This window comes from Mixophyes fleayi, chromosome 6 (assembly GCF_038048845.1).
Source record: "Mixophyes fleayi isolate aMixFle1 chromosome 6, aMixFle1.hap1, whole genome shotgun sequence".
Lineage (NCBI taxonomy): Eukaryota > Metazoa > Chordata > Amphibia > Anura > Limnodynastidae > Mixophyes > Mixophyes fleayi.
Window position 1 is genome coordinate 60,206,456 of NC_134407.1, and position 24,035 is coordinate 60,230,490.

The window sequence follows — 24,035 nt, forward strand, 5'->3', positions numbered from 1 at the left end:
AAGTTAGACAATTAAATCATAGGTCTAATTGATTGCTTGGTTTAGTGCATATTTGCACTGAAATGCAATGATAGTAAATGAGCACCACTAACAAATTTGATTGCCAATTCTATTGCAATGAATAATTCTAAATATCGAAAATGAATCTAGGCTATTACCAGGGGGTATTTCAATGATGTCATTGCTGTCATTTGAACAATGGACTCCAACATCTTCAGAATGAGAGCAGTCATGTTGACCCCAGTTACTATGTGAACAGTCCACAAGAGAGTGCTCCATTCCTTTACAAGTCACATCATCCAGAAAAATCAATCCATCTCCAGGCCCGAACTCAGTCTTTGATGCCAAGCTTGAAGGGCCACTGCAAACAGCAATAAATCACTTGTTAGCACATCAGTCTTCTGCAGAAAAAGAATAAGTAGCATAAAGACTGTAACTGAGCGAAGCCAGTTGACAACAATTAGACATGAGTACACAATGACTACAGACTTCTCAGAATTGAGTACCACGTAAAATACTTTAAAATTGACTTTGCTTCAGAAGCAAAGCAATTTTGATTTGCAACAGAGTAAATGTAAGTCATACCCCAAAAATCCATGGTTAGCCCACTTTGAACAATATAATTGAACATATGACATGTTTGACAAAGAGCTTGACCATGGTAGTTTTGACATCCTGCAATAGACTTGAGGAGGTTAAATTATATCATTTTCATAGACAATTTTATTAGACTCTAGGGGGTATATTTACTAAACTGCGAGATTGAAAAAGTGGAGATGTTTTCTATAGCAACCAATCAGATTATAGCTGTTATTTTGTAGAATGTACTAAATAAATGATAACTAAAATCTGGTTCCTATAGGTAACATCTCCACTTTCTCATACCGGCAGTTTAGTAAATATACCCCTAAACTGTATGAATGTGTCATTTTCATAAAAAAAAAAAAAAAAGTACTTTTGATCCAACCTCACAGAATTCTGCAATTGATACCTTTATTATATTGATTAAGCAGGATACCATACTACATGTTAGAAAACAGAAAATGTCTTTTAGTAACATTACACCCTGTGAAAATTATGCTTTAAAGTCACTTCAAAACAATTCTCGCATTGTCTTTCATCCAGCTGGCAAAGGGGGAGGAATTGTCCTCCTTAATCTTGAGGATTATTTAAAAGAGATTAGTAGAAAACTTTCTTATACCAGCCGTTATGAATATCCTATAGACGTGCATCTGAAAATCGACACTAGTTTGGTTAATCGACCTGCCCGTAATCTGTTATGTCAACCTTTGTCTCAATACTTTAGACTTTTTTTTTCTTGTAGTCTGTTGTTCAACATACATATCATTTGTACGTGACACTACAGATTTTGTCAGTTGTTTGTCTTAACTTTCATCTGTACCTGGAACATGGCTTTTAGTCATACCGGATGCATCTAGTCTGTACACTAGCATTCCTTATGTAGGGCCCGATTCATCAAGGCAGGTATCTGCCGATCTTGTGCGTATCGTACTTAAAAGCACTCTGCGCGTGCCCAGAACAGACAATTACGTACGTGAAAAAAAAAGAGACACATTGGTGTACGCAAGTACGTGCGAAGCGAGCGCAAGTGGCACTTACGACAGCCTACATGGTCGGGAATCGAACTCATGACCCCAGTGCTGTGAGGCAGAAGTGCTAGCCACTAGACCACTGTGCTGCTCGCAATACCAAAGTCAATACCAAAACGTTCCAATTTTCTCTATGACTATCTGTAGAAAACATTCGATTAAGAATACATTATTTATGGCCGATTGTTTTCATCCATAGGGGTAGATTTATCGAACCTTCTAAAAAGGAAAAATGGAGGTGTTGCCCATAGCAACCAATCGGATTCTAGCTATCAATACCTCCACTTTCCCTTTTTAGATGGTCTGGTAAATTGACCCTTTAAAATAGATCTTTTTTTACTTATTGTGTATGGAATAAATTTAAATGGAGTACATGATACTTTTGCTGAAATGAGGAATACATTTTTGGATAAGGGTTATGCCAAAGTTGAAATTGGAAATGCAATTCAGAGATGACTCAGATTCCAGTACTTCCAGAATTATCAGAGAATGTACTATGAAACACTGTTATATTATTAGAACTGACACTATTCTTCAGAGACAACTGAGAGAACCACCATTGGATTTAAGCTGGGTACACACTACAGGTTTTTCACCCAATTATCGTGTTAGTCAGATGATAAACGTCTGCTAAGGTTAGATATTGCATTAGTGTGTACGTTCCCACCATCATGCTTTATAGTACAAAAATACATTGTATATTTTGGTTTGATTTTAGAAAACAGACTAAAAATCACTATCAACAATGGAAAGATGTCGGGCAAAGTCTGAAGTGTGTATACACTCACGATCAGCAATGTAGGCAGATCTCTATACTGTTTAGAGAGTCATCTATCTTGTCAACAGATGGTTATGACAGATGAAGAGCACAGATCTGAAGCCAAATCGTGTAAAATCTTGTTAATGTGTACACATATATCAGCATGCTGATCAGGACTTTCAGTCGTTGGTAAAATCATTATCGCATCGAAAGAAAGTTTCTGTAGTGTGTACCTAGCTTTACTGTTTAAATACAATCTCACCTTGGCTGTGTTAATGATGATTTCAGTTTTCAGGTTTTTTACAACTTTTTTTATGATTGCCCATGTTTTTCGAAATGGGATGACATTTCTTAAATTACTGTTTTGTTTTGTTTTTTAAGTATATCTTATGTATTCATTTATTTCTTTATGTGTATGCAGGGTGTCTCTGAGGTTACTGTATTCCAACATTGTATTATTTTGACTCTCCATTTTTATGACTGCCAATTTGTTTACCATTGGTGCGGTCCAGATTTTTAGATATTGGTTTATTTTAGGTATACCTGCGATACACAAGTGTAAGTAATTGTAAGTGTCGTTGGCCAACTGGCAACAATAATCACGTTTTTGTACATGTTAATCTTTATTGGTATGGACTCTGAATTCCCCGACTATACGGCAACCGACCAAACAGTCCTGTTATCAGCAATTTTTTGTCGACGGTGGGCATTTAGGTCTATCCTACGATGCCAGTCTGGGATACCTTTTGTGGTAATCTTGATAAAGTTGACGGAAGATCACTAAAAACTATGATCAGACATTTTGATTGGTCCGATTCCTTCTATAATGGAATAAACATTTTCTGATCTGCATCATACTTAAGTGCTTGCTTTATTCATTTAAATTTGAATTTTGGATTATGTGATCTAACGGGATGGTGCTTGCTAATTTCAGTGCCAAAAAAAAAATAAAAAATTGATAACAGTCAGGACAAGACATTAGATTGAACCACAGTAGTTTTAAATAATTACATTAAACTAACAGAAGTGTTGATATGACTAATGAATTATTTTTATTATTTGATTGGAAAAACACTGCATATAAAACAGTTTCCAAAAACATCACATGTAAATTACGTAGCCTGAGCCACGAAGAACCATCCAAGTTAAAATGTAAAATATAGAAGATAAATTAAGCTAATTTGTGAAATAGAAGCACCCATATTAAATTTGACTTTATGATCTCTTTTCAATGAAGATATTTTACTTCCAATTAACATCCATGAAAACCAACATGAAATTGATAGGGAAATTAAATCCTTTAAATACCTGAAGCCCAGCTGTCTGCAGACCACCTGGGCATTCATTTCTGTCCAGCCATCGTCACACACAGTTCCCCAATCTCCATTGTAATAGACTTCTACTCGTCCTTCACCTGCATTGTGACCTCCGGACAATCTTACTGCGCCATCTGTGGAAGGCATAAAATGTAAATGCTTTAAATACTGTCAAATTAGCATTGAATAAAAGCACATGTCAATTAATTTTCTTTATTAACAGGAATAATTCCTCTTTAAATATGACTAACCTACCTATAAAGGGATTGCAGGAAACGCCAGCATCTTCAATGTGGTCGCAGTTATGATGTTTCCATTCGTTCTTCTGGCAGAGGTCTAATGACATCTCATTTCCTAAACACTCTACTTCATCAAGCAAGATAGGACCGATGCCTTGTCCATAGTGTGCCCACACCCAGGCCTTAGGCTTGCCACTGAAATATACATTAAATTACACTCTAATTGCTGCAACAATTTTGCCATTGTGATATAGAGCGCAAGATGTACAAGTTGCATAGTCCTTAAAATCATCACACTACTGTGGTATGTACGTATACATGGAGATGTCCTAGGTTAAGCATAAATAAATATTTTTCATAGATTTATAACACAAAAAATATCAGTCTCATCTTTCGTTAGTAAGGCTAGCTCTATTTAATGAAAAATAAACTAATTTCGACTATCCTGCTCATTGTACTTCCCTCGTTTCTGACCTGGGCCGGTTTTTGAATGCTCCTTTATTGTTTAGCTAGCAGCACGAAAAATAAGGTAAATTGCCTGGAAAATTGAAGTGAACAAGTGGCAATTCAATTTGGTTGATGTTTTTTATTTTATCTCCCTTGTCCAGGTTTGTAAACAAACCAAAAGCTTTATATAAACACATGACCCAGAGGGCCAAATTAAGTGGGTAGAACTTAAATTGCTATTATGTTGTATTCAGTCTGGCCATCTATGTTGCCAACCACATTAATTAAAGTCCCATGTGATCTAGTTGCTCAGCCTGAATGCTTACAGCCTGGATCATGAGGCTAAGTTGGAGTGATCAGGTAACGGTAGCACTCAATGGCAAACTGCAAGTATGGGCTGGCTGGTTTCTCTGCAGTAACTATCAAATAAGATGCTAATCTGGAGTTGCTAGATATTTTGGACAATTTTGGGGCAGTTTGGTCTAAAATGACCAAAGTATCTGTTCAAATTTAAGTAATGCTACATAATATGTGAGATTAACATAAATCTTTACGTATTTATTGATTTTATTGCAGACCGAATTTACATTTTAATTGCTTTATGTGTAACTTGATGTAGTGCTATTTAAAACATTTTTAAATTAAATTCTAAATTAAACCACCACAATCAGGATTTACAAATCAACTGCTAAGATCAGTATCAATAAACACATTATAGTAAGATCTGTATCAATAAACACATTATAATATGTTTTAGCCCTTGAAGGTACTTGTAGCTGGGTAAATACCACTGGCAGAAAGTAATGCAAATACCAATTTTCTGTCAGTGCTGCGTATTTCACTGCTGTTAATGTGGACGGCATACGGATTAACAGATCCCTTACCAGCAGCATGTATGTGGTGGGATAACCTTGCTACGCTTGGAATGCAGCACGATTATTCCATTAATGTGCCTGATGCATAAGCTATGTCTCACAGACCCGTGAAGTCCATCTACTGACCCTCTATACAACACTATATCACCAGATAGGTACATGCAAGTTAAAAGAATTAAAAATAAATAAAAATAATAATAATTCTAGAAATTATAATAATTCTATAATTAAATTATAGAATGATTATTAAGAGGAGATATTAGCTGAATACATGAGTCTTGAGGGTTCCCTTTTCTTTCATTTCTTTCTTGATAACTCCAAGCAAATATTCTTCAATTTTCTCTGATAATTTGGCAATTTGGGCACTGATCCATTGCATTATTATTTATAAATAAGGTGCATAGATTGTAAGCTTGCGAGCAGGGCCTTCTTACCTGTCTATTACCCAGTATTGTTTGATTACGGCGTCTATTTCCAATTGTAAAGCGCTATGGAATTTGCTGGCGCTATATAAATAAATGTTGACGATATTGATGAAACAAGCAACAAGTCATAGCAATCAGGTAATATTAATGTAAAACCTGCAGTAGATCGAATAATGCTAATTGCCGATTGGTTTGCTTTGGATTGCGGCACATTTTGACTTTGTAAGTATAAAGTAAGCAATAAGGCAATACCTTCCCCACAGTCTATGGTATCGGAGTAGGGTACATTATTCACAGGAAGCCCACACACGCAACAATTTTATGAACTCTAATCAGAAGTCTTCCCTGAATGATTTGTACATACAGACAACTAGCTGAATCTCAAAAACCTGTATAAATAAATTATATTTATACAGTCTGCTCCGATAAGAGAGCGTTTATTTATGACCATGTAATCAGTGTGCGCACACACACACACTTGTTCTCAAGTACTGGGCACCCAAAATCACATTTTTCATAATTTAAGATCTTATGCGCCACACTTGTAGTGCCTATTGTAATAAGTGTGTGTGTGTGTGTGTGTGTGTGTGTGTGGGGGGAGGGGGGGGGGAAGACAGTGTCCGATATGATGGTCATATACAATAATTAGTAGAAAACATACATTGTGACAAGTCAACTCACCTAAATCCTAGCTGCCTGCAGATAACTTCAGCATCTTTATCGTCCCAATGATCATCACAAATTGTTCCCCACTGGCCGTTGAAAAACACCTCAATGCGCCCCTCAAATCGCTCCTTTCCTCCCACTAGCCGGAGGGGAGTCTTTAAACCTGCTCTTCAGAGAAGGAAAAATAAGAGCTTATGAGTAGTGGCATTTTGTGTAGGAAATTCTTTAACAAAAGGGTCACAAGCCATTCAAAACTTCAATCTGAAGAATCCCTTTTTTTTTTTCTTTAAATGTGATGGATAATTTCAGTAAACATACACAAGCCTTAAAGATTTACCTTCAGGAGGAGAGCAGATTACTGCAGCTACCAGTCTGTGGCTGCACCCTTTGCCATGGCTGTAGTTGCAATGTAGTAAGGCCTTCTCATCCCCTCGGCAATTGGCAGATTTCAGGTGTACAGGGCTCACCCATGAACCATAATCAGAGATCTTTCTGGCTGTGCCAATTTCACTGTAATAATCAATGAGATAAATACTGTATTTACATTTAAAAATAAAGGAGAGAACACATTTGAATGTACTGGCAATGAGGAGATTATAGAATTTATTGGATCCTATGAAGAATTCACTGGCAGTACACAGAACAGATGAACATGGATGCAGCCTATTGTGTTGAGTCCATGACCCATCCAATGTTCACATTGAATGCTTTTGTGTGGTTTGTGCTTTGTTCTAGGTGTTATGAACACAATCTGTTGTGCCGGTTAAGATGCATTCACCAAACAGGGAATGCAGCTCAGGGAGGCAGTACATTTCAATACGTATCAATAGCATTAAACAGTACAAATCCCAACATCTTAAGGAATTACAAATCATTTGTGCTGCAGCTTAGGTAGCAACCTCTAGATATTACTGTGACGGATTAAGCGGGGGCCTCAAGGAAACTGTCGGAACCAAAGTTTTGGAGACATATGGATTCCATTCAAACCATTTGATGTGGGGAGAGGAGGCAGAAGAGGTGTATGGTACTCCCATAGTTTCCATGTCACAACTTGACTGAACCTTAGAAATTATCTTGACTATCGAGGGTAACGTAGCAGATTTCCACGCTTGGGCTATCACCGCACGGGTGGCTATAAAAATGTGACCTATAACATACTGTTCCCATAAAAACTTGTGGAGGAAAAAAGTGTAGAGGTGCAACTTACGGAGTATTAGGAATCGGAGTTTGAATAACCTTAGATATTAAGGCATACACCTCTGCCCAGAGAAATCTGACCACGGGGCAACTCCAAAAAACATGGCAGATGTCCATTATCTCCCCACATCCGCGCCAACAGGCCCTAGACTGGGCTGGCCATATCTTATGCAACCTATCAGGGGTCGAGAAAGGGCTTTTCTTGATGTACTCTGCAAAAGGACTATTTTGCAGCAGGCCTGAACTGAACTGTTTCATCCTATTCTATACAAAGCATTTTGCACTTTCCAGTTGCATTTAAAGAGAGAAGAAAATTTCTAGGTGCACATTGCCCAATATAAATAAAAATTTAAACCACACAAAATTTTAATTTAGTTAAAAGAAGTTTATAAAAGGGGTAGGAAGCTAGACTTTGATGTGACATTTACACTTTTTGTACCGTGTACCGGTCCAGACTTCTGCCTCTGGAAACATAGGCGGAGAGTAGGCATACACCTTGAAATGTGCTGGAAGGAAGATCTAGGAGGTAAAACCCAAGGCATTTGCCTTGCCTATCCAGTGCACTTCATAAGTTAGGTCCGTCCATATCACATTAATTTATTAGCAATTTGTTTTATTTCTCCAGTACTGCCATGCACAAGTCAGCGGTGCCTCATTCTAACCTGATTCCAAGCTGTCTGCAGACAACACTTGCATCCCAGTCAGTCCAGTGGTCCCCACATATGGTTCCCCAAACACCATTTAAATAGAGCTCTACAGCACCACTGTGAGAAGAACGTTCATCCAGCACACGAACAGTACCTTTGAAGAACAGTTTGTCATTATATACTGTATTATGTATTGTATTTCTAACCATGATATACATAAAAAATATTATTTCTCCTTCAGGTTAGTAGTACAGAGACAGACACCACTGACAGAGGCAAGCTCCAAACACAGTAGGCGGGTCACTTAAATAGTTCCACCTCCTGATATCTAAGCTTAACCCCTGCATCCCATACTGAGGCTTTTTTTTAATGAAAGACAATAATTAGAACACTACTTTGTGCCATGTCAGCAGTGCCTAGTAAATTTTATAGTCTGTATTATCATGCATAATGGAACAAAATGGTTGCCTCCACTGTGTGTGTCATACCTTCCAACAGTGGCGGAATGGTCATCACTACAGGGGATGCAACTACCGTGGGGCCCAGATCACCCCATTCATCACAGCCAACCCCTCAGCCCACTCAGGCCCCCGTATTAGAGCAATGGCCTTGTCTAATACAGGGGTCTGGCACATTTGTAGGGAAGCTCCATTCTGATCTATTAAGAGCCAGCATTGCCTGGCCTCAAATTTTGCTATGGGGCCTAGGGATGTACGATTCTACTCCTACCGCTCAACATTACTTAGCCTGCTTGGGAATTGAAACAATGGGTGTATAGCAACACAATGTGGAGGTGTGATACTCCTTCCAAGGCGTGGTTAGCATTTTAGAAGCACTAGTCCACCCCCAACACCACTCCCCTCCCCTAACATAACTGTTGAATTGTCTTTGGGGCACGTGGCACCCGCTGACCATGACTACATACTCATTTACCAAACCTATAAAAAAGGTCTGCCTATCGCTACAGTGTATGGTGTGTGACAGGTGCATTTTAACGTCTGTGTACAAACAAGTTGCCTACTTCCCAATGTACATTACATGCAATACTCCCCAGACACATTCATTTCAGATGGTCAGTACCCTGGCTGCAGTCGCAGTGAGCCCAGCTAATCACTCCAGAGTGTTGCCGATAAAAGCACCAAGGAGTCATTCCTAAATCAGGAGTCCTGCAGTAGTTGTGGTATCCAAGTCCTCGTCCAGGATACTGTTGCATATAATCAGGAAACTCAGCCCAGTTCAGACAATCAGAGCCAGATTCAGTCATTGAAATGGAACCATTGTAGTATCCCACAGAATCTACACCATCAGAGCAGAGGCTGTAACCTACAAATAAAATGAACAGCTGCAATAAACATATAAAATATAGAAAGGTATAGAACAGTGAGCTTAAAGGCGTTCATGTCTGAACTGTACTACTGTATATAAACTCCACAGGACTCTAAGGGCACCGTGGGCAACATGGTGGCTTAGTGGTTAGCACTTCTTCCTCACATCATGAGTTCAAATCTCCCCGTGCTTGCGTGGGTTTCCTCCGGGTGCCCCGGTTTCCTCCCATATTCCAATAACATACTGGTAGGTTAATTGGCTGCTATCAAATTGACCATAGATCTGTGTATGTGCATGCTAGGGAATATAGATTGTAAGCTCCAATTTGACAGGGACTGATGTGAGCAAGTTCTGTGTAAACTTCCGCAACACTGCGGAATTAGTAGAGCTCTATAAATAGCTGATGATGATGACACAGCTAGATTAGTTTTTTTTCTTAACGTGCGTATAACTTCCTAGTTTACACTCATTTTCAAACAAGGCAGACATGAGACAGTGCCGTTTCCCCGGAGGACAAGTAGGAGATAGATAAACAGTTTTACTAATGAACACACAGGATGTAGTGAAGGACTTGAAGACAGACTTCGTTTCTGGTCAGCAAATGCAGTTTATAGGGCGACCTTTCCTTTATTTTTAGCAACACCTGCATCACCTTCCACTCCTTTCTTTTCCACCACCACTCCCCCCCCTTCATCCCTCTCTGTACTTGACTTTGCCACCCACTTTTCCACAAAAATAAATTCCATTTGTTATGCATATCCTCCCTTCAGGCTCCTCTACCCCCACTGCCACATTGTTCCTTGCCACCTTCTCCTTCAACCCCATCATCTCTCACCTTCTCTGTTTCTTCTCTCCTGTTGCCTACTCCCAGATCAACCGCCTCCTCAACCTATCCCGCTACTCTGGTACCTTCTCCTCCTCTTTCAAACACACCTTGGTTTCTCACATACTTTTAAAACCCCCTCTTGACTGTTTCTGTATCTCTAACTACCATCTCACCTGCTTCTGCCCTGTCGCCTACAAGATTCCTGAGGGGGTTGACTATAATTGCCTTACCTCCTTCCTTGCCTCCCCTCCCTCCTACATCCACTTCAATCTGGCTTGCAATCCCTCCATTACACCAAAACTGCCCACTTCACTAATGACCCTCCTCACTGTCAAATCTACATGTCATTTTTCCATTTTCATCCTTTTCTGCAGCATGCAAACACTCAACTCCATCGGATCACATGGTTCACCTCCTTCCTCACCAACCACTCCTTCTCTGTTTCTATCTCTACTCCACCTTCCCTCCACTCCTACCTATCTACATTCCTCAAGGGTCAGTTCTTGGCCTCCTGCTCTTCTTCCTCTACACTTCTTCCATTGGTGATCTCATTAGTTCTATTGGCCTCCAATATCATCTCTATGCCGATGACACCCAAATTTACATCTCCACTCCAATCTGTCCAAGCTGTCTATCAGCCATCTTCTCTTTGATGTCACAACTCTTTCTTAAAAATATATAACCTCATTTCTATAGAAACTCCCTCCCCAGCTTGTGATTTCACTGCTGTCTGATTTCAAGTGCTGTGTGTTTAAAGTGTGGAGTTAGATCCAGTAAGGAGTTGAATCCAGGAAGGGGTTTAATATGGTAAGTGGCTAGTAAAGGTTAGTATTCTCAAGTTCACTGTAGGCTATAAGAAGTTAAGTTAGCCATAATAAGATGAGTAGTAGCAGGCTTGATGATCTCACTCAATGCATATCTTGTCATATGTGTGCACACTTGGAGCAAGTGTTCCAAGGTTTATACCTCTGTGAGAAATGTGAGCAACTGGTCTCTTTGGAAGCCCAGGTAACTGATCTAAAGCAGACCATTGCAACATTGAGAGACATTGCCAACCTGGAGCAGAGTTTACAGCTCACCGTGGATGCGTTAGCTGAGCAGGGTGGAGCAGAGACAGAGGAGGATGCACAGGTAGGTAGCTGGGTAACAGTTACTAGGGGTAGCAGAGGAAGGAAGAGGCAGGCCAGCTCTGAGCTAAGCAATCCCAGCAGATTTGCCAGATTGGATGAAGATACTGTGGAAGGCAGTTCAGAATTGCTGGAGTTGGATGAGACTGCTTCCTCTAGCAACCAGGGGAATGGTCTCTCCAGCATAGAGGGGACCAAAGTTACTCAGGGACCCAGGCAGATTGTGGTGGTAGGGGATTCAATTATTAGGAAGGTAGATAGGGCAATCTGTTACCGGGACCGTGCATGCCGAACAGTGTGTTGTCTCCCGGGTGCTCGGGCTCTGCATATTGCGGATCGGGTCGACAGATTGTTGGGAGGGGCTGGGAATGACCCAGCGGTTTTGGTGCATGTTGGCACCAATGACCGAGTTAGAGGAAGAAGGGGTGTCCTAAAGAATGATTTCAGAGACATAGGTCTCAAACTTAAGGCAAGGACATCCAAGGTAGTATTCTCAGAAATACTACCTGTGCCACGCGCTAATCCAGGGAGGCAGCGGGAGATTAGGGAGGTTAATGCGTGGCTAAAAGATTGGTGTAGGAAGGAGAAGGGGTGTCCTAAAGAATGATTTCAGAGACATAGGTCTCAAACTTAAGGCAAGGACATCCAAGGTAGTATTCTCAGAAATACTACCTGTGCCACGCGCTAGTCCAGGGAGGCAGCGGGAGATTAGGGAGGTTAATGCGTGGCTAAAAGATTGGTGTAGGAAGGAGGGTTTTGGATTCTTAGAGCACTGGGCTGATTTCTCGGTCAGTTGCCAACTTTATTGTCGTGATGGATTGCACCTGAATGAGGAGGGGTCTGCAGTGCTAGGGGAGAGGATGGTTAGAAGGTTGGAGGAGATTTTAAACTAGGCTCCGGGGGGGGGGGGGGGAGGGGCAAGCAAGTATTTATGGGATAGACATTGTGAGTAGTAAGGAGGAATTTAACAAGAGTCAAGGGGGTGGAGAGGGGGGAAAGGGAAGCATAGCCGATAAGTAGAGGCCCTTTTTAAAGCAAAAAGAAATACCTAAGGGAGGCAATAGACTTAAGTGTATGCTTGCAAATGCAAGAAGCCTGACAGGTAAAATGGGGGAGTTAGAGCTAGTAGCAATGAATGAGCAGTATGATATTATAGGTATTACGGACACCTGGTGGGATGATACACATGACTGTCAACTTGGAAGGCTATTCTCTCTTCAGGAGGGATAGGGTAAATAAAAGTGGAGGAGGAGTATGTCTTTATATTAAGCCAGAATTAAAACCAAGTATTCAGGAAGTTATATATGAGAATATTGGTGATAATATAGAGGCATTGTGGGTGGAAATATCTAGCGGAGGAAAAAGTTCAGAGAAGTTGCTGATAGGGATATGCTATAAACCGCCAGATATTAGTACGATTGAGGAAGCCCAACTTCTACAGCAAATTGAAAAGGCTACACAACTAGGTCAAATTTTAATTATGGGGGATTTTAATTATCAGGACATTGATTGGAGTACTGAGACCTGCGGTACAGCTAGGGGAAATAGGTTTCTGAGCACGCTAAAAGACCATTACATGTCCCAATTAGTAGAGGAACCAACAAGGAACCGGACTATACTGGACCTAGTAATAACAAACAATGTAGACATAATATCAAATATTCAAGTAAGGGAGCACTTGGGAAACAGTGATCATAATATGGTCTCTTTTGAAATTAGTTTCCAGAAGCAACGGTATAAGGGATCAACTAGGACTTTAAACTTTAGAAAGGCAAATTTTAATATGCTAAAGGAGTCTATAAAGAGCATAGACTGGGACAAAGCCTTTGAAGGAAAAAATACGGAAGAAAAGTGGGCTGTCTTTAAAATGTACACGTATAAAGTTCATTCCTATGGGAAATAAATTTAAAAGAATCAAGTCTAAACCAATGTGGCTAAATAAAAAGGTAAGGGAAGAAATGCAAAGGAAGAAGCGTGCATTTAAATTGTTTAAGTCTGAAGCGTCAGAGGAGTCCTTCCGTAAGGTACAAGGAATGTAATAAAACATGCAAAAAGGAAATTAGATTGGCTAAATTAGAAAATGAAAGGCACGTTGCAAAAGAAAGTAAGACAAACCCCAAAAAGTTTTTTAAGTATATAAATGGCAAAAGGATTAAAAAAAATAATATAGGACCCCTAAGAAGTGAGATGGGTGAATTGATAATTGATACTAAGGAGAAAGCAGAGGTATTAAACACTTTCTTTTCTTCAGTATTTACTAGAGAGGAACAAATGGTAGAAGTAATACATAAAAATGGAAATGAAACCATGCCATTAATTAATACTTGGTTGTCAGAGGAAGAAGTCCAAAGGCAACTGAAAAATATTAAGATAAATAAAGCTCCAGGTCCAGATGGCATACACCCAAGGGTCCTTATGGAGTTAAATTCAGAAATAGCTAGACCGCTATTCTTAATTTTCAGAGATTCAATCTCATCAGGCTCAGTACCAAGGGATTGGCGAATAGCAGATGTGGTGCCGTTGTTTAAAAAGGGGACGAGATCACAACCAGGGAATTATAGACCTGTAAGCCTGACATCAATAGTGGGGAAACTACTGGAAGGTATTTTAAGGGATAGTATTCAGGATTACTTGGTACGCCATAAAATTATTAGTGGGAATCAACATGGATTTGTGAGGGATAGGTCATGTCAAACTAATCTAATTAGTTTCTATGAGGAAGTTAGTGGAAACTTAGACCAGGGTAGCACAGTAGATGTGGTCTACTTAGATTTTGCAAAGGCCTTTGATACAGTGCCACACAAGAGGTTGGTTTACAAAATTAGGGAACCGGGTCTAGGAATCAACATTTGTACTTGGATCGAAAACTGGTTAGAGAATAGGGAACAGAGAGTTGTGATAAATGGAACATTTTCTTATTGGTCAAAAGTCTTAAGTGGAGTACCTCAAGGTTCCGTGCTGGGGCCACTCCTTTTTAATATATTCATTAATGACCTTGGTGATGGTTTAGAGAGTAAAGTTTCTATTTTTGCAGATGACACTAAACTCTGTAAGGTAATAAAATCAGAGCAAGATGTAGCTTCTCTACAGAGGGACTTAAATAAACTGGAGGATTGGGCGGCCAAATGGAATATGAGGTTTAACACAGATAAATGTAAGGTTATGCATTCAGGGATCAAAAACAAGAACGCAATCTATAAATTAAATGGAATTAATTTAGGAGAATCTATAATGGAAAAGGATTTGGGAGTGCTCGTAGACAGTAGACTTAGCAATAGTGCTCAATGTCATGCAGCAGCTGCAAGGGCAAATAAAGTATTGGCATGCATAAAAAGGGGCATAGATGCAAGGGAAGACAGTGTAATTTTGCCACTGTATAAATCGTTGGTAAGACCTCATCTTGAATATGCAGTACAGTTCTGGGCACCACTCTATAAAAAAGATAATTTGGAACTAGAAAGGGTTCAGAGAAGGGCAACAAAATTGATAAAGGGTATGGAGTCATTAAGTTATGAGGAAAGGTTAGCCAGTTTAGGCATGTTTACTTTAGAAAAGAGGCGTCTAAGGGGAGATATGATTACTATGTACAAATACATTAGGGGTCAATACAGAGAACTTTTATGGGAACTTTTTACCCCAAGGACTATACAAAGGACACGTGGTCACCCTCTAAGGTTAGAGGAGAGGAAATTTCACAACCAGCAAAGGAAGGGGTTCTTTACAGTAAGGGCAGTCAAGATATGGAATTCATTGCCAGGGAAGGTTGTGATGGCAGATTCAATAGATATGTTTAAGAAAGGGTTAGACAAATTTTTAGCGGAAAGGTGTATCCAGGGATACGACCGTTAATTAAAATGTAGGACAGTAGTGGATATATGGTAAAAATAGGACTGCAATATTGAGTCTGGGGGGATTTTCACAATTGAAACAGATTGGCGGTTGCTTACTCTGGATCAATTTCAAATATAAGTGCAGGATCGCAGGAGATCCAAAATAGGTTGAACTTGATGGACTGGTGTCTTTTTTCAACCTCATCAACTATGTTACTATGTAACTCTGCCAATAACAGCCACCTCATCTCCTGTTAGGAATCTGATCTTAATTTGTATCTGGCCTGCAGTACCTCTATGCTATCAGAGGTGCTGATGTTTTGACATGGGACATTTCTACCTGCAGTGTTAACCACCTTCCCTGATCATCACCTCCTCGTGTTCCACTGCCTTAGATACCCGTCCCAAACATTGCTCCTTGCAGTCCATCAATTGTTTGCTACTTTTGGTCCCTGTAAGTGCTTCTGTGAATTGTGTGTTGTTCTTCTGATTATCTGACTTTTGCCTGTTCCACCGTTTTGCACCTTTGTCTGTGACCCAGACTTTGGCTTTGTTTGCCTTTGCTCCTGTCTACACTCCCTTGTATTGTTTGTGGACCTCCCGACTTCTGAACCTGGCTTGCCTGACTCTCCTTTTGCCTGATTAGGTGATGCCTCCAGACATCCAATATCTGAAGTCCACTATCTAACTTGGAAAATCAGAGTCTTCAGCTTCCCATCTCAGACCTAGACTTCCTTGTACCTGCACTACATCTACTATATCTGGACACCAGTATCTTCTGCTCCAGTGACTAATCATGTAATCTATTCTCCTTGTACATGTAATGGGGATTGGCCAAGGGATGGGGCAAGTCTGGGGGATTTTAAAGGGTGTTAAAAGGGAACCCTGGAGGGACAATATGGTTGTTGCTGTGGGATTTCCTTGGAGAAGGACTTGGACTGGTGTTGAGTAGCCCATACTCTATAAAGTGCCGGAGAAGATCATTTGAAACAGGAACCTGCTCAGTCAGATCGAGTGCTGTATCTCTGGGACTGATTTGTCGTCACTCCATCGGGAGATACTTGTAGGGACTTTGAGCTTTGAGGTAACCTTCTGGGGACTTTGTTGGAGTTTTTGCTGAGACTGGTGAAGTTACTGACACTTTGTTATATTTGGTGGGGGAATATGTTTCTCCTTGGCGAGCAGTGTTGCATCTACTTTGTGTGTACACATTTGATAACCTCTTTATTTATTATCTCTTTCTTGCCGCCTTACCTGTGTGATCTGTGAACCTAGAGGGCCAGGTACCTAGAGAACTACGGTTCCATCACTGGTGTCCTCACATTTTGGTGGCAGCAACTGGATCACAGAGTTCCAAAACTTGGGTAGAGCACAGGTACCAGATACGGTCAGCCTCTGTAAGGAAGTGAGGCAACAGACTGTCAGCACCAGTGGTAGTAGAAAACTTAACGGAGAATTTAGCAAACATGACCACAGAAGCGAGAGACATAGAAAAGTTCAATCTGAAGTCCAGAAAGCAACATTTGTAGGGGTTCTGCAGAACCACTGGAGTTGACTCTGGGGACACAGATCTGTGGGAGATTCTGGCGTCAAAGTTAATGGAATGGGAAAACACCTACCCTGAGGAGATGGAAGAGTCAGGGGAAGAGGATGAGGCCATGGACACACCCTAGAGACCACCAGCTAGCACCCCATTCATAGCTGCAAAAATGGCTAGCAGTGTTGGGGGAAGGAGTGCTCAAGGCAGTGTTGGGGATAACAATTGAGGTACCTAGCAGACCATGAAAGGAAGGTTGGGAAAAGCCAGGCGGAGAGACCAAAGTTGGGGTACAGTGGAGTCCTGAATTTTAAGGAATCCGAGACTGAGGTTCATACCCACTTACAGATCTTTCAAAAACTTCATGGGGGGGGGGGGGGGGGGGGGGTCGAGGAGAAGGAGTGGTCCAATTATTTGGGACACAGCTTGATGGGGAGAGCACTGGAGGCTTACCAGGCTCTAAGCCAGGGGTGGGCAAACCAGTCCTCAAGGGCCATATAACAGTTCATGTTTTTAGGATTTCTGTCTGTAGAAACAGCTGGGATAATTACTGACCCAGCCAAATAGATTAACTCAGCTGTGCATGATTAAAGAAATCCTAAAAACATGAACTGTTATATGGCCCTTGAGGACTGGTTTGCCCACCCCTGCTCTAAGCCCTCAAGAATGTGGGAACTATGGACTGGTAAAAAGGCCCTGATGGTCAAATTCCAAGTCAAAGCAGAGTCAGTACCTTAAACAAGGCTGGATCTCACCAAGAGATTGCCAGCCAGCTACAAACAGCTGTGTAAAGGGGGAGCCGTCCAATTCCAGCAGTACCAGTGCAAGCAGGGGCCCCTTTATTAAAGAGAACACAAAATCCACAAGAGGAGCCAACCGGATCCAGACGCTGGGACCTAAACCCCAAGAGGTGTTATCAGTGCAATCATATGGGGCACCTTCAAAAGGGAATGTCCCCAGGCCAGAGGCCAGTTCCTGGGAGCCAGAACTGTACAATATGATCGAGAAGATCTGGAAATCGGCACAGAGGTCGAGGCCTCCTGTCCTGATGTTATAGAGACAAGGGACAAGATGTACGAGGTAAACCTGGTTTTGGGGGAGGGAAGGCAGAGCCCTAAGAATATGCAGGGCCATCTGTAGTATGTGTGGCTGGAGGGCTACAAAGTCCAGGTGTTGAGGGACTCCGGAGCATCCCTGACCCTAGTAGAACCAGACATGATCAAGAGGTCACAACTTATGTAGGGACAGCAGGTCCGAATCTCCACCGTTGGGGGGCTATCCTACAGACATCCAGGCCACTGGACTGGAGCAAGGGGTTGGCATGGTGCAGGTGGGCATTTTGGATGTGTTACCAGCCAAGATGATCTTGGGAAACAATTTGAGCTAGGGTGTGGTCACCCACTTTTTGCAGGCCGTGACCCAAAGTCAGAGCTAGGCCCAAGCCAGAGCCACATCACGGATCGCACCAACCCAAAGGGGCCTACAAAGGACCACCCCGACAACCAGAGTCAGTGAGCCGGAGGTAGCACCATTGGTGAGTAACCCGGGGTATCGGATATTGTGCCAGAAGTTGGTTTGGGGGAGGTTGACCAAAGGGAATTTAGAAAGGCTCAACAGACTGACAAATCCTTAGCAAAATTGAGAAGTGCAGCCGACGCTGGGGGAAGGGAAATGGCAGGCAGCAAGGTAGTGTGGGACAAGGGACAATTATACAGGGCAGTCACTCCCACACTTGACCAGGAACTTGGGACAGAGATGAAGGAGCTGGTGGTACCATGTGCTTACTGGGCACAATTGTTAGCATTGACCCATGACATCCCCACAGCAGGGCACTTTGGGACCAGAAAAACGTTGGCCTGTGTGTTGCAAACCTTTTTCTGGCCCCAAGTCACCCAGGATGTGAAGCAGCATAAATCCTCCAGTGACATCTGCCAGAGGATAGGGAAAGGCCCTAGGAAAGGCCCACTGCAGCCCCTGCCCAAAATTGAGGAGTGCTTTGCCCGGGTGACCATAGACATTATAGGCACACTAGCCATCCCCAGTTACACTGGGGAAAAGTTCGTCCTAACCCTGGTGGACTTTGCCATTAGATACTCAGAAGCAGTAGCCCTTTTGTCCATAGAAGCTGAGCATGTGGCCAGGCCCTGGTGGACATCTTCAGCCAGGTGGGATATCCCAGAGAAGTGGTCTCTGACCAGTGGACCAAAATTCCAAGGGGAAGTAGTCCAGACCCTGTGGGAGAAATGGGGCATTAAGCCCCTGCGAACCACCCCTAACCACCGCCAAACTAATGCAAATGTTTTAAAGGAATGTTGTAACACCACCTGAAGGTGTATGTACATTCCGAAGGGAGAGATTGGAAAAGGGCCCTGCAGCAGCTCCTGTTTGCATACAGAGAGGTGCCCCAGGAGTCCACCAGATACTCACCATTTGAACTGTTATACGACCAGAGGGTCCATGAGCTCCTAAATCTGGTCAAAGAGAGTTGGGAAAAGACATTCCAGGCCAATGAACAGCCCATACTCAATATGTGGAGGAAATGAGGGCCAGAATGAAAAGATTAGCACAGTAAGCACAAGGGTATTTAAAGGGAGCACAGACCAGGCAGCGGGAGTGGAAAGATGCCCATGCCCAGGATAGAAGACTAACCCCAGAGATGATGGTGCTCATCCCAGTGAGGCGGGATAAACTTCAAGCCACCTGGGATGGCCCATACAAAATAGTGATAATTTAGTGGCCCTACTTTTATGAGGTGGCGCAAGATGATGAGAAATCGCTGAAAACCATCCACATTAACTGGTTGAAGGCTTATGTGGAACGGCAGACGGTGGTCATGGTGGTATGTTGTCCATCGATGGATCCAACAGAGGTAGACCTCTTGCTGCAGCGGATAGGGGAAGTGAAAAGAGATAAAAGGATGCAGGCTGTAATGGTGGGAATAGCTAGAGGAGGGACAGAGGAAGGAAATGAGGGATGTACTATAGAAGGAGCAGGCCCACTTGGCCACCCACCATGTAGATACGGGAGAGGCGAAACCCATAAGGCAGGTGGTGTACCATGTGACCCCCGCAGTACTTACCCAAGTACAATCTGATATAGAAGAGATGCTGACCACAGGGGTGGTGTTGGCCCCGAAAAAGGACAGGACCACCCGCTTCTGCATGGACAATCATAAGTTAAACAAAGTCACAACCACTGATGCTTGCCTCATGGCTTGGATAGATGAGCTGCTGGATAGGCTTGGGGGAGCCCTAAGTAAGGGCTCCTGGCAAATTCCACTCACCCCTGAGGTCCAGGAGCGTTCAGCTTATTATTTTTTGATTTTTTGGGGGCGGGCGGGATAAACATTTTTATTGACTTTTACAAAGGCAAATACAGCATAACAAATTATAAAATGAATGACTGAGTCAGGTATACATGAAAAAGGCAACACTTGGAGGAGCAGGCAGCAGAAAACATACGCACGTGTTTAGCATCAGCAAAATCAAACAACGTTATGCACGATCAATACTGCAATTGAAGGAAAGTAAATGAGGGAGTAAATATAAGACAGAGAAAGGGAGAAAAGACGAGGAAGTAAAGGGGGGAGGGTCACTGTTATACGGTACGTTGGTGGAGATGAGATGAGAGTTATGAGCAGAGTATCTATGTAGAGGGTCAAAAGATCAATACACCAAGAGTGGGGGAGAACCATAGCGTTCAGCTTTTATAATTCCGTTGGGATCGTTTGAATGCATTAGAATGTCCTTTGGGATGAAGAATGATCCGGCCACATTCCAACGGATGCTTGGCGACCTGTTGGAAGGGTGTTAGGAGTTTGCCCAGACTTACTTAAATGACGTAGTCATTTTCAGCCAGACATGGATGAATCACCTAGTGCAAGTGGCAGAGGTCTTGAGGAGGGTCAGGCAGACCGGGCTGACCATCCGCCTGGACAAGCGTTTCATGGGAATGGTAGAAGTAAAATATTTAGGGCACCGAGTTTGTAGGGGAATTATTTGTCCTTAACCGACCAAAGTAGAGGCCATCGACCCACCAACCAGGAGACATGAACAAGCGTTCCTAGGGATCTACAGAAAATGTGTACACCAGTATAGTACTGTTTCCAAACTCCTAAATGACTTGACCAAGAAAAAGTAGTCTAGGCAGATAGAGTGGACCTAGGATTGTGAGTGGGCCTTTGGTGCCCTAAAGACAGCAAGAAATTTCTGGTACAAACGAATGCTTCCGAGTGTGGGAGGATGGACAAGAACACCTTCGGGAGATAGTCATAGACTCTGGGGAACTGGGATCAGCAAGTACAAAGACCCACCAACTGGATCGGAACTCCTGCCCCCCCTCCCCACCTTGATTGTTGATATGGGGACTTTGTTGCCAGGAGTTTTGTGAACTTTGGGACTTTGAGCTTTGAGGTAACCTGCTGGGGACTTTTTTTAGGGTTTTTGCTGACACTGGTGAAGTTACTGACATTTTGTTATATTTGGTGGGTGAATACGTTTCTCCATTTACTTTGTTGCATGTTGCATTTGCTTTATGTGTGCACATAATAACACACCTCTTATTTTAATAAATAAAGTGGTTATTATCTCTTTCTTGCCTCCTTACCTGTGTGATTTGTGAACCTAGAGGGTCGGGTACCTAGAGAACTACAGATCCAACCCCGTTGTGTCCTCACACATGGATACCTGCATTACCAAATCTTTAGTTCCTGTTTGATCCAGTGTGCGTTTGTATAATGATCTGATTCTGCCAAATATCTTCTGCTTCCTCATTACCTGCAACTGTGAGCTGTTCACTCAATCCGACAAGTGCCAGACTATTCTGTATTTACCACTGCCTGTCTGAATCTGCAATGCATCTTACCAGCATTACCGATTGTGCCTATGGACTTGTGATGCCTGTATTAACATTGATCACATTTTATTGTTACCTTTGTGACCAGTGTTCAAAATAAAGACACTCCGTTTGCAGTAACTACCAATACTTTCCTTTGTATTCATACTAGGAGCCTTAACATCTCCTCACTAATTACCTCATCCTACTCTGCCTTCAGGATTTCTCCTGCACTGCACCCATCTTCTGGAACCCAATTAGCTTAGAGACTATACACGTCTCTAAGCCTTCAAACATGACATTAAAATTCATCTTTTCATTGAAGCCTACCAATCTCCTGGTAGGCTTCCCAACTCTCCCAACTCTGCATCCCCTACCTCCTCTCTCTTAGGGCTAGATTTACTAAGCTGCTAGCTGTCATTTTGTAGAAGGTACTAAATAATTGAAAGCTAGAATCTGATTGGTTGCTATAGGCAACATCCCCACTTTTTCAAACCCGCAGTTTAGTAAATCTAGCCCTTAGTGTTTTCCTATAGTAATTATGTAATTTTTAGGGTTTTAATGTTATTATGTAAATTTGTTATTTGCATTTATTTAATTTTGCCACTTTTGTACGCAAGTTATTTTGTTGTACGTTCTAAACCCTATGTACAGCACTACAGAATTCTTGCGGTGCATTATAAATAAAAGATAATAATCATTACAAAAAGGTATAGAATTTGTCGTAAGATCAGATTAGGGGGTGCAGTTTCCTGGGCTAGATGGCTGCCCTCCCCATGCATCAGACGAACAATATTACACCAGACCGTTTTATTTAGCAGCTCAGAAAAATAAACAAAATGTAAACAAAAATCCTAGCTTATCTGGCTCTAACTAATAGAGTAAAGAATACACTCTCTAAAGTGGAGGGACCTAGTGTTCACCCCACACACAAAATAACAGAACTTACTGGTAACAAACTGCAATGTCTCTCAGCAGGCATCTAACCTGTACCCCAGGTAGTGAGAGACTGAAGAAAAAGAGTCACAGCTTTTTAACAGCACATTTCAGGTGCAATTCCTGATTAGCCAACAACTGGCTAGTAGGTTAGAAGACCCAAAATGGGCCTTTTCAATGGAGGTCACCCTTCTCGCTCTCCATTCAAACCGCCAGGGACCCTTACACCGACTGACTAAAACCAGACCACTGTTTGGAAAATTAATTTACAAATTATACACACTCTCTCTGGGGTTTTAAAACACAATCCTTGCAATCCACACATGCAAAGAAAGCAAACCATAGATGACCATAAATTAAGTTTTCTGTAATAATGTGAAACGACACAGGGAAAAAGTACTTTAAAAGCTTCCTGAAATTCATTTAATACTTTGTACAAAAGCCTTTGTTGGAAATGACAGCTTCAAGACGCCTCCTGTATGCAGAAACTAGTCGCATGCATTGCTCAAGTGTGATTTTGCCCCATTTTTCAACGAAAATGGTCTTCAAATCTTGAACATTCTGTGTGCTTCTTCTATGAACTCTGATCTTTAGTTCTTTCCATAGATTTTCAATTGGATTCAAGTCAGGTGATTGGCTGGGCCATTCTGGCAGCTTTACTGTCTTTCTCTGTGTTACGAGCCGCGGCTCCCCTACGGGCCGCCGCGGCTCCCTTCCGGTTTCCTCAGGCGTCCCGGCCGTCTCCATGACGACCGGGACGTCACTTCCGCCCTCGGTGTCCCGGTTGCCTGGGCAACAACCGGGACGCTCTGCCTCGTCTGCCGCAGCGCCCGACCAGCGGTCCTACAGCCGGGCGCAATGCACGCAGAGGTAATTAGACTCCTTTGTTGTTATTCTTCTATATTGTCTGCATCTGCAGCAACCCACACTGGCTAAACAACTTAGCACTGGCTAATATTCTAACAGGCTGTAAGTGATATTGGAATTTAGGGAGGCGTCTCGCTGGCACTCTGCTCCTATTGGTGTTCCTCACTATTTAAGGCAGTGAGGACAGAGCCTCACTGCCAGTTATAGCTCCCAGCGTAGCTAGGCTCCCTGTTCCTGTTTCTGCTCCTTGATTGTTTTGCTTAGACCGGACCTCCCGTGTATAACCCCTGGCTTGTTTCTGGACCCTGTTGTATTGCCTGTGACCCCTGACCTCGGATTGTGCTTGGAATTTCTTTGTCTGCCGCTGGCCCTCGACTCCTGCCCGGATTTCATTCTGCCGTTGCTTCTACCCACCATAGCTGGGTTCTCCGCAGTCAGCGCTCATCTCTCGACCCTCTGTTGTCTGCGGCCAAGACTGTCCCCACCACTAGGAGCTCCAGTGAACACCAGACTTCAGAGCAGACTTTGGGTTTTGACGTGCTGACTGGAAGGGTTCCTAACACTCTGTAAC

At 42.3% G+C, this 24,035-nt stretch overlaps 1 protein-coding gene across 2 annotated transcripts in view; it reads right to left on the bottom strand.

Moving 5' to 3' along the window:
* The window catches only part of LOC142161239 (neurotrypsin-like), a 49,471-nt gene that overhangs the window by 19,406 nt on the left and 6,030 nt on the right, over positions 1-24,035 (bottom strand). For both annotated transcript variants that reach the window (XM_075216687.1, XM_075216686.1), the window contains exons 3-9: positions 9,263-9,505; positions 8,198-8,336; positions 6,676-6,848; positions 6,354-6,501; positions 3,942-4,120; positions 3,679-3,820; positions 159-361 (exon numbers count right to left, since the gene is read on the bottom strand). In XM_075216687.1, coding sequence (XP_075072788.1) covers positions 159-361; positions 3,679-3,820; positions 3,942-4,120; positions 6,354-6,501; positions 6,676-6,848; positions 8,198-8,336; positions 9,263-9,505 — 1,227 coding nt within the window. The remainder of the gene's footprint in view (positions 1-158; positions 362-3,678; positions 3,821-3,941; positions 4,121-6,353; positions 6,502-6,675; positions 6,849-8,197; positions 8,337-9,262; positions 9,506-24,035) is intronic.